Below are 13,621 nucleotides of genomic sequence, written 5' to 3' on the forward strand. Positions count from 1 at the left end.
TAATATAAATGTAAAGTTTTTAAAAACGTGCAAATAACCCCATATAATTGATGGATATAAACGTATGTGTATATGTAATATACATAAAAATCAAGAACAAGAGTGAGGTGTGGGATCGAGGGGACTCATGGAGGGCCTAGTGACGGAGGTCATAAGTCTTCTGATGGTTTCTTTGAAGTGTAGACAGTTTAGAATCAGATCATGCTTGGCTGTTTCTTCAAAGTATCACTCACGGTGCTTTTCGATAAGTTTGAAGTATTTCAGGTAGAAGAAAGTGAACAGGAAAGTCCTCATAGCCCTTGCACTAAGAATGTCTCAGCGTCCTCTTGGCAGCTGCTCTGGTGTTTCCGTGGGGCTCCTGGCTGAGGAACTAACCCTGTGTTTCTCTGGAATGCTTTCCAACAGGCCAAGGAAAAGGACTTCAAACATTTTACATCTGTGATTTATATCAATGCCTCTGAAAACCTGCTACCTCTAGGTGAGCTTTCTCTTCTTAGAAACTGTCCTCCTGGCCCACAGATCACTTGTGTTAGGATTTGTCTGTCCATCCACCTGTGGTGGGCCTCTCATCTCTTGTAGAGTGGCCGGGGCTGGAGAGAACGCAGATCTCCACTCTGGCCCTGTGCTGGTCACTCACTGTGTTTCTCTGTGAGCTGGCACGCCTTTCCACAAACACAGAGACTCCTCTCCTCCAACCATGTAGACTACCTTGCCAACTCCAGGGAGAAAAAAGGCCTTTTAGTAATTCAGCAAATCCGCAGCGACCCCTGCTGGTGCCTGGGCTGTATGGCCTTTAGAAAGAAGCATGCCCAGTGCCTTCTCTGGAGAGCTTATGATTTGGCAGGAAAGATGGGCTTAGAGTCAAAAGCCGGGTACATGTAAGCAATGGCACAGGGAAATCAGGGCATACTAGTCAAGCATACACGGGGAGTATTAACCCAGGCCAGCGAGTCAGGAAAACCTAAGAAAAAACACCTAAGATAGGACCAAAAAATAAATAAGCCAGGCCCACACAATGGCCCAATGGGTTAAAGCACCTGCTGCCAAACCTGGTGACCTGATAGAAGAAGGGAACTATCTCCTAAAAAATTTGTCCTCTGACACTTGTGCATGTGTTCTCTCTCTCTCTCTCTCTCTCTCTCTCTCTCTCTCTCTCTCTCTCTCTCTCTCTCAGGAAAAAATTGACTCAGGAATTAGTAAAGGTGTTTTGGCTTGAGGGGCTGCTGTGGGAAGGTACTGCCTGGTCAGGATGATTGCTTCCAAGGGATGCATGAAGTGGAGGATGGAGGCTAGATGCTCAGTCAGGAAGGGTGGATCCTAAAAGAGAAAAATGGAGATCAAGAGACCCAAGGGACTGTTCGGTTTTCCATGCTCAGTTCAGTTCTCCCTGGGAGGGGGGATGAGCCTGAGACAGGCGGAGCGAGGAGGATTGAGAAAGTGATTTGGGAAGCGGCGGGAACCACAGGGCTTGGCAGCCTGCAGGGAGATAAGGAAAGGGATGAACAAAGGGGCTACTCGAGACAGTTCTGGAAGTGGCTTGTCTCAGTGAGTTTGAGGGGAGCTTCGAGAGAATCATCTACTGAGATTCCAGCCTTAGAAGGAAGTATAGTCTGATAGGAGATACCATGGCATAAACAGGTCAAAGGGCACGTGACAAGATGTTCAGACCCATTGATAACGAAAACAATACCAGGATGCTATTTTATGTCCATCAAATATCAGAAAGTATGAAAAAGCCTAATAACAGCCCGCACTGGTGTGGAAGTGGATACTCCTGGTGGGAGTAAATTATAAGAAAGTGATGTGACACCTTGGAGATAATTTGGTAGTATCTCTTAAAATTTAAAACATGGCTGGAGAGCTAGCTTAGCTGTTAAGAGCACTTGCTGCTCTTGCAAAGGACCCAGGTTCTATTTCTAGCACCCATGGGGACAGCACTAGCCACCTGTAACTCCATTTCAAAGGATCTGATGCCCTCTTCCAGCCTCCATTGGCTTCTGCACACACTCAGTGCACATGAAGTCATGCAAGCACACATACGTTAGATAGGTAGGTAGATAAAAATAAGTAAATCTATCTTTAAAAAATTGAAATAGCTACAGCCTTTAGTAGTTCATTTCTAGGAATATAGTTTACAGTTACACAAGGGGACTCCCACTAGACAGTCTCTCACTAGACTTTACTGAACGTTGACTCACAGGCTTTTGAAGGCGCACAGCACACAAACTCGCTGAGAAGGTTCTAAATGATTCTACACTACAGTGTTGCACAGCTTCAGGCGTCCCCATGGCTGCCCACTAGCCAAGAATCACTGGGTGCAGGGCAGAAACTATCATTGAGTGAATGCAGAAATTGCCCTTGCTTAGAAATCGCATTGACCACAGTGACATCCCATGGGTCTATAGCTTGCAGCATCCCCAGAAGGACACATCCGACTACAGAGGCACCCCTTAGCGAGAAGCACCCCCTCTGGGTGTTTATGACTTATCCTTTCTCCTGGTCCAGACAGAATTTACCAGTCTGCAATCAGTTTTACCACAAGCAACAGTTAGCATAGCATGTGCTTCAGGTTACCAGGGAAACAGGACTAGAGAGTGGAGCCCTCGGTCCAGTTATCGCCCAAGAGAAAGTGTTTGATTACCTCTTACCCACACAGACTAAATGCTACTGATAGAAAAGGGTTCAACTAGGCCATGTCTATACTAAGACATAGATATAGGTAACTAAGATATTGGACAATTCTGTTTTAACATGGAATAATCTTCAAGTCATACTGTTAAAGGAGAAAAGCCACAATGTAGATGTATTCCATGCTTGAGAAAAACTGTATTTCCAAACATAAAATATGAGATATATACATGGAACTTTAAACAGTTGGCACTGAGTGTTGGGATTGAAGGAACACTTCTTCCTGTGATGTTTGACCATTTTTGGGTGGGCATGTTGGCCTCTCTATTGAGAAATGATAGAGTGTCTAGGACTGTCGCTCAGTGGTACAGAGTCGGCCTGGCAGGCACAGGCCCTGGGGCTGATCCCCAGACTGGGAAGAAGAAAAAGAACATAGATCATTTTCGAGTGGGCTTTGCATATGAGCAGACTTAGTTTTCCCACTTACCAGCAATCTTACTTCTAACGAGTCACTTAGCTGCCTGCGCCTCATTTCCTCGGCTGCAGAATGAAAATCACAATTCCTGTTACTGTGTGTGGTTAAGAGATTTAGAATTTTCTAAAAGATTATTTTATTTGTAATTGTGTTGTATGTGCATATGTGGTGTGTGGGTGTGTGTGTGTGTGTGTGTGAGAGAGAGAGAGAGAGAGAGAGAGAGAGAGAGAGAGAGAGAGAGAGAGAGAGAGTGTGTGTGTGTGTGTGTGTGTGTGTGTGTGTGTGTACATGATGCAGGTACCCATAGAGGCCAGGAGAAGTCATTGATGAACCCCTGGATGCTGGGAACTAAACTCTGGTCCTCTGCAAGAGCTGTAAACTCTCTTAACCCCCAAGCCATCTCTCCAGCCCTAAGGTTGGAGATTTGAGGTCTGAGGTATAAAGCATCTTCCACAGCACCTGGCCTTCCCCTGTGCAAGCTCAGTGAGTGCTCAGTATCTTTCTCTTTAAGTCTTGACAAGCTCAAAACTCTCTCTTTCTGTTCCCATGTAGATATCTTCCACTCATTTCCAGCCCTAAAGGAACTGGAGCTTGCGTTCAATGGCATCAAGACGGTCTATGTGAAATATGGAGATTTCAAGACATTGGAAGTAAGTTGGAGGTAGGGAGTCTTTGATCCTACGTGTTGCCCTGTAAGGCATGAGTGTAGGGGTCTTTACAGATTGTGACTCTGGGGAAAGGTTCTCTGGGCTTTCACTGCTAGGCTCTTGCTTCATGGCTGGCCTCTGGAGAGGGTGGTGATACTGATAATGGTAGTGATGATGATGATGATGGTGGTGGTGGTGATGATGGTGATGATGGTAGTGATGATAGTGGCGGTGGTAATAGTGTTAGTGCTACTGGTGGCAGACAGGTAACTATGACCAAGGTATATGATCCTGGAATATAAGTGTCAAGGGCCATTTCATCTTCAGGGGAATCTATAGAAAAGCAAGTTTCAGTGGAGGATCCTCGGAGGAGGAGTTTTACAGGAAATGTATCTCCTTAAATATTTGGAGGGCTGTGGAAGTTAAGGGCCAAGTGCAATGAACTAGAGACATTCTGGAACCGATACCAAAGACACACGCTGACCTCAGTAAGCTAGGTTAGTCCCAGTGGGCTGAGGTAGTGCAGGCTGTAATTAGTCCATAGACACAGAGGTGAGGATGGACAAAATGGGGCCCCTGTGAACTCAACAGGCATTCTAGGTGCATGCACATCCCAATTTGTCCTCAGAGCCTTGGGATAGAAAATACAGAGAATTGGGCTGGCATATCCTTATACTTTGTCACCTCTTTTGAGTTTGATAAACACTCGAGGGAATGAAGTTTCTGTCCCTATCTAAGAGTCACAGTGCCAGAAGTGGGGCTCAGCCACCCGGCCAGCCTCACTCTCTGCCTGAGTGGTGCACCCTCCCCTGGGTGCTGGCCTTATCACAAAGCATTTCCCTTGACACCTTAGCAGCATGCGTATGTGTTGTTAGCGTTCGGCGGCTTAAATCTGCAAACATCAAAGGTCAGCCTTGCTTCATGTGTGCCTCACTTGTCTTAGAGAGAGAGTGACCTTTTCAAAGAATTGACAGCCTTTGTCTGGCAGAGTTTGGAAACACTTTAGCATATTGAGATGGGTGTCTTCCCAAGATGGTGGGGATGTCCTCACATACCGAAAGCATCCCGTGCAGAATGCAACGCCGACCACCCTCCGTGGTTTTGAGACACATTGAAGATGACTGCAGTTTGCTCTGACTTGAGACAAGAGTTGGTCCTCTGACTTATTCAGTCGGCAAACTCTCACAGCCCAATAAAATCCAAAGGAAATGACTGGTGCAGCTTGGCGCTATGTTAAAGCATCGCTCTGTGTTATATTTTGGTGCCAACAGTGAGAGGTAGAACCTAGACACTGGAGATCCAAGGAGCCATTTCTCTGGCCTCGCGGCCCAGGTGCCTCCTATGGACTCCCGTGGTTCTTTGACTTTTTCAGAGAACAGTCACTGAGCTCCCCAGAGTTGCATATTCTGCCATGAATCTTGTCCCCCCTCCTTTCAAATTCCTCCTGTCCCAAACATGCCACAAGTACCAGGGCCATCCAGAGGGATGTGATCACGTGCTTTGGCTCTCCGAGTGGCTAGCTTGGGAGCTAATGCCCCCCCCCCCCCGCGACTGACCGTGTGCATCCCTCCACTCTGTAACTTGACTGCATCTGATGAAGATTGTTTATCCTACAGACCCAGCCTTATCCAAAGGAATTTGTCAACCACAAAAACAAACCACGAGACTCATTTTAGGATGCAGGTTATAAATGAGAAAAGGGAAGCTCTGTTCTCTTCTCTCTGTGATTTGCAAGGCCTCCCTAGGAAAAAAGACAAATGTGTCAGATCCCCTGAATTTGCATCTCATAATAATGAGTACCTGGATGGGTAATAAAACTCAGTGTGACTCAGCAGATACAGCAGCCAGGCTGGGCATCTTCTGCCCTTGTTTGTCAGAGAGCCTGACCCCAGGAGAGCAGCCCCAGAGTGGAGTTCCTCCATAGCTGGTTTGGGAAAACTTAACTTTGCTGTGTTTTGATTCTCTGTTTACGAATCTGAAAACTGTGCGGCACGACCCTTCCCCGACAGCCAGAAGGCTTTATGTCTCGTCCTTGTCCTGATGTCACTGTGCTGTGCCCAAATAACTTTCCCTGGAGAAGAAAGTTTCTCCCTTTGGGCTGGCTCTAAAATTCTGGGATTCTACAACTGTTTATTTCTTTGAGCTGCCCCTCATGGAAGGCAAACTTGGATCCAATATTAAATAGCCATAGCAGCTGGAATTGTGGTTCACAGATTTTTCTTTTTTTTTCCTATAGAAGACAAGAAATTGAGTATGTTAAATTTTGGGTCCATATGCTCATAATGAATTGTGACTATTATACCTAGTTATCCAAGGCTCTGTGGGAGGAAAAAACTGTAGACAGTATGGAGGCAAAAACCATGATGTTGAAATGTGAATTTCCCATAATTGCCAAATGGAGCACACGATTATTTATTCATTTTTTTATTTATTGAGACAGGGTTTCTTTGTGTGGCCCTGGCTGTCCTGGGATTCGCTCTGTACACCAGGCTGTCCTTGACTCATGGAGATTTGCCTGCCTCTACCTTCCGAGTGCTAGGACTAAGGACACACACCACCTATCCTGGCCTCACATTTTAATTTTTTAAGTGTAAGGGTCATTCTTAGCTCATGAGCCACAAATGAGCATCAGGTTGGACCAGGCTTGCTGGCTCCTGAGCGTGAATACCGGTGAAACCGTGTTCCAGCAGCTGCTGTGTGAGGAATGGGCTGGAGGGGACATGAGACACTGAGGCAGGTAAAACCCACAGGTCATGGCAGTCCACACACAAGTATGAGGGACAAGAACTTCCTTTTTTCCAGGCTCTTCTCCTCTCCTTGGTCCAGCCAAGTGAAATGGCCCTGTTCTGTGCACCTCAAGCCCTGTCTCTCCAGCTGGTGTTTGGGACCTTTCACATCCTGGCCAGTCTCATCAATACCATCCTATACCACAGACTTCACTGATACCCAAACCCTTTGCAGATCTCGGAACATGGAGGTGGCTCCCTCCTGCTTCCTCTCTCATGCCTCTCTTGCTCCAGTTCTCATTGCCTTTAACTGTATGGTCTGAGGATGCTCAGACGCTGCCTGTGTGAAGCCTGTCCTGCAGTTCAGCAGGCCTGACTGTTGCTGCCTTTGTGGCTTCTGGCCTGTATCTAGGCATCTGACATGGCAGTATCACTTCCCTTTTCTCTTTAAATGTACTCTCCCCTTTGACAGTTTCATGTATGTACAGAATGAATTTTAATCCTTTCCACTCTGAGTGTCCTTCTCATCCCCCTTCCTGCTGAAACCCTTCTTGCCAAGTCCCCCTTTACCTATATGGTGTGTGTGTGTGTGTGTGTGTGTGTGTGTGTGTGTGTGTGTGTGTGTGTGTTACCCTTGGGGTTGCCTACATGAGCACAGATGGGAGGTCATTTACCAGAACTGGACAACCTATCACCACTGAAGGAAGTTGACACCCTCCCTTGCCACTATTAGCTACCAGTAGTCCTTCAGAGGTGGGTGGGGTCCCATGAGCCTTTTCTTCTTCTGTGTTGATGGACCCAGTCTTATGCAGGTAGCCACAACTGCAGTGAGGTCATGACTGCGCCGTCCGTGTCATATCCAGAGGACAGTTTTACAGCATTCCTTCCCAACCTTTGTTTCTTAACATCTTTCCACCTCCTCTTCTGCGATATTCCCTGAGCCTTGAAGGAGGCAGGGATAGGGGTGTCCCATTTAAGGCCCAGCATTCCATGGCCACTTATTCTCTGCACTTGGATCAGCTGTGAGTCTCTATATTAACCACTGTCCACTGCAAAGAAGCTTCTCTGATAAGGCTGAGAGCCCAACAGCACCACTTCTTAACAGACATAGATAGCTTGCAGCCCAAGAAAACTGGGCGCTTCCACAGGGCAAGGACAAAATAAGCCTTCAGTTTGGTGGTGGTGGGGTGAGTGAAGAGATGAGGGTGGTGATGATGGTGGTGGTGATGATGATGGTGATGGTGATGATGATGGTGATGGTGATGATGATGATGAAAGAGGAGGAAGAGGTAGAAGATGAAGAAGAAGGAGGAGGAGGAAAGAAGAAGAGAAAAAGGTGGCGACAGTGACAGTTGTGACCATTTAGACTCATTGTCCTTTTAAATTGGTTCATTTCAGTTCACTTTTATGTGTGTCTGCATTGTGCCAGGGCCTCTGCTCAGTTACAAGGTTACAGTGCTGCAGTGACATGGCCCCTGGCCTCAAAGGGCATATATGATCCAGTCCTCCGCTGTGTGCCAGATGTAGTACATGACACACCTGTGGTTTTATACATCACAGGCTATCTCAACACCCTGCTCAGTTGGACAACTCTCCTGGGTTAGTTTAGATAAAGCAGACAAAGTCAGGGGAGAGAGGCAGTCTATCTGGCTGAGGTTTGGGAAGTATTTTATGAGGAAGCTGCTTTGAAATGGCCTTCTGGGGCTGGGCTCCCAGTGCCCACAGGAGGGCGTTCTTTTAGTGGGAACATAAAGAGGGTGGCTGAAGGGACAGGCAAGGAGTAGGGAGGAGTCTGGGATAAGGATGTGCCATGGCAGCTAAAGCTGAAAGAGGAACCAAACCTGATTCCAACAGGCTGTGAATGTAAAACCAAAGAAACTTCATCCCATGGGTGATGGGTTCCGAGAAGTGAGGAGGGAGACATAGCCAGCTCCCACCTCATGTTTGAGCCTCGTTGTCACATGTTGCTTCTGTTACCCCATCTTTTCTCTTTTGCATGGTAGTTCTTGGACCTTTCCTTCAACAGCCTGACTGAGGAGGCCATCTGTGATCTGGGGATTCTGCCACATCTCCGTGTGCTGCTCCTCACAGGCAATGGGCTCACCTCTCTGCCGCCTCACATGGCTGTCATAGAACAGTAAGTGTGTACAAGTTAAGTTATGGTGTGAGTATGTAATACCCCCCAGATGGCTCATATATTAAAGGATAGGTCCCCAGCTGGTGGCTACACGAAGTCATTTCCTGGGAAAGGTCCTTGGGGTATCCTGTACTTCTCCCATTCTTGTCTCTCTGATTCCTGCCTTCCCTGAAGTTGGTAACATCAACCACAGGTGCCCATCAGCAGGCCCAGGACTGAGAGGTTCAAGGACTACAAACTGATACCCGTAGCCAAAATAAATGACTCTTCCCTCTAAGTTGCTCTTCATGGGTAGTCATCACAGCAGTGGACAAAGCGACTAACACAGGGGAATGAGTGGCAAAATGAGTCCCCATGTTCCTACCACCCAGTAATTGTGAGGTCATGACCAATCCATTACAGCTACCCCCCATCATAACTCACTATAGGTTATTCTTGAGAAAAAATGTACCCAGCTATAAATGAACCTACTCACAAATGAATCAGAAGATTCACATACCATCTATAAATACTCAATACGTGCCTCTAGAGATAAGGGCTTTATTTAAAACCCGTAACCAACAAACCTTTATTCCATTTCCAGCATCACCAATGATAAGTAGAGAGAATTGGTTCCATAAATCTTAGAACACTGCTGGAGCAAATGGAGAAGGGGGGTGTGGGAGAGCAAAAGGAAGGGGGGCTGGTACTCAGCTATTGGAGGCTAACCCGGGTGGACTGCAGCAGGAGTCCGCATCTGCCACAGGACTTTTAGAGAGCCACTGCACTAATTCTAACCCAACTGCCTCGGCCTTTGTCAGCACAGTTGCCAGTGTCATTGCCCCACACTGCTGCTGTCAGCAGCCAGAAGGAAGACCTGCCTCCCACCCTGCTGTGCTCAGCAGGGTCTTACCAGTCTCTCCCATTAGTAACACCTTGTTGGAAGCCAGTTTAAAAAGTTGGTTTAGCAAGTATAGTTAAGTGGCTGTCTCCAATCCCTTGCCATATAGAGCAGAACCCAGAGGAAGAGAGTGAAGGCTGACAGCCCTAACGTCTCTCCTCCCCATATTTGATTTCCACACTAAGTAACAACCACCCAGGCTTTGTGTGACTTACACTGAAGACACACCCTCCTCCAGAATGAGCTGAGATGTAGTTCCATTAGCTACTGTGCCTATCTCTGAATGACTTCATCTCCAAAGAAATTTAGGAGCCAGGCAAGGTGGCAACTGCCTGTAATCCCATCACTTGGAAGACAAAGGCGGGGGAGGGTTAAGAGTTCAATGCTAGTGAGAGAGAGAGAGAGAGAGAGAGAGAGAGAGAGAGAGAGAGAGAGAGAGAGAGAGAGAGGAAGGAAGGAAGGAAGGAAAAGGAAAGAAGACACGAATGGGTTTTGTTTTTGTTTTTTAGGATTTGGTGGTGGTGGTGGTATTTTTGGTTGTTTGGTGATTTGTTTTGTTTTTGCAAGACAAGGTCTCTCTGTGTAGCCTTGGCTGTCCTGGACTCTCTTTGTAGACCAGGTTGGCCTTGAACTCACAGAGATCCATCTGCCTCTGCCTCCCAAATGCTGGGATTAAAGGCATGCACCACCATCCAGCGACATGAATGTTTTATAACCTGACAACTCAGTTACAAAGTCAGTGATCTTTTAGCAATTTATATGTATAGTATACGTGCACACACTTATATGTGCATATAAAACAAGAGAGAAAATGTAATGAAAATATTCCTAATTGTTAAAGTCATCTTTCTTACTTGGTCAGGAGGCCATAGGGGATATTTATAAAAATTTCCCATCGCCCATTTAAAAGTACTGTTACTGTCAGCCAGCAACCCCAGCTAGTTGAGGTTCTTCAATCCTCACTCCTGAAGAGTATGACCACTAAATATCTTGCTTTTATGGGGTACTATGATTTTTTTCTAGTAACATTTGCTAAATGTCATAGACACTCCAAGAAGATTACATGAATTCCAAAGATATTCATTTGGGTCTTCGAGGAATAACAACAACACATTTACTTTTGATAATTAACTCCTATCATCAAAAGTGAGCTCCATCTTTGCTTGCCTCTTGGCTCAAAGAAATGAGAGTCAGGTGGCTGGTAACAATATCAGCTTCTAGTTCAGTGAGCCTATTCTTGTGACCCCCAGGGAGCGCCTCTCTTGAGAAGACAGACCCCCAGAGTGGGGCCAGCAAAGATGGCTCAGTGTTTAAAGAGCTTGCCTCACAAGCCTGAGGGGCTGAGTTCAACCCCTGGGTGCCATGTAAAGGTGGAGGGAGAGAACCAGCTTCACAAAGTGGTCCCCTTACTACACACACACACACACACACACACACACACACACACACACACACACACACACACACACGCTGCAGAAATGAGAAGCAGAAATACCATTGTTATCCCACTATCAGATGTCTCTGTGAGAACATCCTTCCACTCCATCCATGAAGCTAGGTCTATAGTGAGAACGCTAATGGGAAAGCCAGCATCGTATTGATTGCTGACTTATGTGATATCCCCACTACAAGTCAGGGTCCCAATTTCCCCAGCTCTACACACCTGGTATAGTAATTGAGTCATAAAGGCTATTCCCCTAGGGGACTCTGGGCATAAGGCAAGACAGGAAGCACCCCCAAATCTGTCTCCTCACTCAGTGTAACAAGTGCGTTGGCAAAATCTGTCCCAGGAGACCAGTGGGGGCACTCTGGACCTTGCTAGAGTCATATCTTCCAGAGGAAGAAGGCTTAGTCCTCTAACTGCTGATAATTTCTCTTTATCAGCTCTTTTCCCGGTAGCTGGACCCATCCCTGGTCTCAGGGTAATAGTCACATGTTTGGAGTATAACTATGAAAGCTTGCAGTCCCAAGAGGAGGCTACTCTCCAAGTGTTGGGGATCTGTCCTGTGAGCACTGATGTACAGAGAGGTGGTCAGTCATCCACTGTCATCCAGATATCTCCCTGGCCACACACTGTTTGAGGCCCCTCTGTCTTTAGCTGGACAAACTTCAGACCTGACAGTGTTTCTTCACCCCCCTCATTTGTCTTTTTACCTTTTGGGGAGCCAAAGCCTAGGACATTTAAAAGCAATTGTGTATGTGGGAGACATTAGCAGCTCCCCATAACTATCCAGAGAAAGGCACAAGGTCTGAAAGGATCTGAGAAGACCTTACATTTACACCTCAGAATGATCCTTGTCATGAAGACAGCATGTAAAATTATAAAAATAAAATTATAAAAATAAACCCCATCAAACCCCTGCGAGAAAGGAGTGTAACCTCCAAAGCTATCACTAACAGGTCTCAACGTTCAGTTTTCCACTAACACCCCCACGCTGTGGAACATGTGGGCTCTTACAAAGGAAAACTAAACATACAGAAATCTCTCTCAGAAAAATCTGGATGAAGATCCGCTAGAGAGAGAGAAACAAACAAACAAACAAGTGGTAAAGATGCCAAAAGAACTAACAGAAGACAAGGGGAAAGGCAAGAAAATGTCATACGAGCCAAATATAGTGACAAGAGAACCTGAAAAGAAAGCAAAAAGTCTGCAACTAAAAGTTGTTGAAGTGAGAATTTCCAAGGCAGAAATAAAAAAGAAAAGGAGTTGGTGGCCTTAGAGGTAGACAGTTAAAGTTTCCCAAGTCAAGAAATAAAAGGATTGATTCCTATAGAGCCAGGGAGACCTGAAGACACTGCCAAACAAGTCAATCTGTGTACTGTGGAACTCTGGGAGGAGGAGGGGCAAGCTGGGAGATGGGGAAGGAGAAGAAGAGAGGGGGAAGAAGAGGAGGGCCAGAAAGGAAGGAGGGAGGGAGAGATTATTTGAAGAAATAGTGACCCTAAACATCTCAAGTTTATTTGACTACAAACATCCATGAAGCTTGGTGGACATCACGCACACATGCAAACACACCACAACCAGCGTCAAAGATAAAGAGGAATTTGAAACTGGTACAAGGGAAATGACTCATCACGTGTGAGGGAGTCGCAGTAAGATTATCAGCAGCTTCTCATCAACTTAGCAGCCAGAAGGCAGATGTCTGACATATTCAGAATGTTAAAGAAAAAAAAAAAAAAACTGCCAACCAAGCATCCTGTGTCCAGCACACTTGTCCTTAGGGGCTGGGGACACAGCTGAGTGCACACTATTCCGGAGGACCCCATTTCCAGTCCTAGCATGCACGTCCAGAAGCTTACAACAGCCTGTGACTCCAGCTCCAGTGAATTCAATACTTTCTGGCTCCTGAGGGTACCTGCATTCACATGTATGTATGTACACACACACACACACACACACACACACACACACACACACACACACACACACACACACCCCAAATAAATAAATAATAAAAACAAATTGTGTTTCTGTGGTAAGGAAGAAAATAAGACATTTCAAGATACAAAAAAAGCTAAATGACCTCATTAGCTCTAGCCCTACCCTATAGAAAGTGATAATGCAGGGCGAGGCTTGTAAGCAGAAACTGTATTTAGGTCGATACACAGCCAGCACAGTATTACTGTAATAATATTGCAGTTCCCGCTATAGAGCACTGTGGGCACAGAAGGCGAATCCGCGTCTCAGGCTGCGTAGAATCACTTTCACAGAAACAAACCCTTCTTTTTGAAGGAAGCAAGTGTACTGCAGTGTCTGTCGCTCCCAGAAAAAAGTGCCCTTTGGGGGCACAGCAGTGACTTTTGTTGTTGGCAGATGACGCACAGCTGTGCTTTGATGAGGGGACATGCATAGTCTTCCTCCCTCTGTGAGGCCAGTTGGCTACCTGATACTCACAGAATTAGGTCACCTTGTCCATCTGGCCACTGAGATCTCTGCCATGTCTACATCCACAGAGGACAGGAATGGCCTTTATACCCTCCAGCTATTCTGAAAGCTCATTCAGAGATCACCTCAAACCACCTTGCTAGCAGTTTTCCATTCTTTTTTTTTTTAAACAAGATTTTGTTATTCACCCACTGGCCATGAAAGATCTGACTCTCCAAGCAAGCAAATGGGTAGTCAGGTGC

The 13,621-nt window shown here is 46.2% G+C and overlaps 2 protein-coding genes across 3 annotated transcripts in view; one reads left to right on the forward strand and one right to left on the reverse strand.

The window, feature by feature from the left end:
- The window catches only part of Serpinh1 (serpin family H member 1), a 671,742-nt gene that overhangs the window by 499,808 nt on the left and 158,313 nt on the right, over positions 1-13,621 (reverse strand). The window contains exon 1 of one of the 2 annotated variants that reach the window (XM_051149014.1): positions 1,164-1,168. The exons of the other annotated variant lie outside the window; for it this stretch is intronic. The gene's annotated coding sequence lies outside the window, so the exon portion shown is untranslated. Of the gene's footprint in view, positions 1-1,163; positions 1,169-13,621 lie in introns of those variants that run through there. 2 annotated transcript variants of the gene reach the window in all.
- Positions 1-13,621, forward strand: part of Xrra1 (X-ray radiation resistance associated 1) — a 70,015-nt gene that overhangs the window by 18,905 nt on the left and 37,489 nt on the right. Inside the window, exons 6-8 of the mRNA XM_051149032.1 lie at positions 406-478; positions 3,656-3,753; positions 8,480-8,613. Of these exons, the coding sequence (XP_051004989.1) occupies positions 406-478; positions 3,656-3,753; positions 8,480-8,613 (305 nt within the window). The remainder of the gene's footprint in view (positions 1-405; positions 479-3,655; positions 3,754-8,479; positions 8,614-13,621) is intronic.

This window comes from Acomys russatus, chromosome 7, assembly GCF_903995435.1.
Source record: "Acomys russatus chromosome 7, mAcoRus1.1, whole genome shotgun sequence".
Classification (NCBI taxonomy): Eukaryota; Metazoa; Chordata; class Mammalia; order Rodentia; family Muridae; genus Acomys; species Acomys russatus.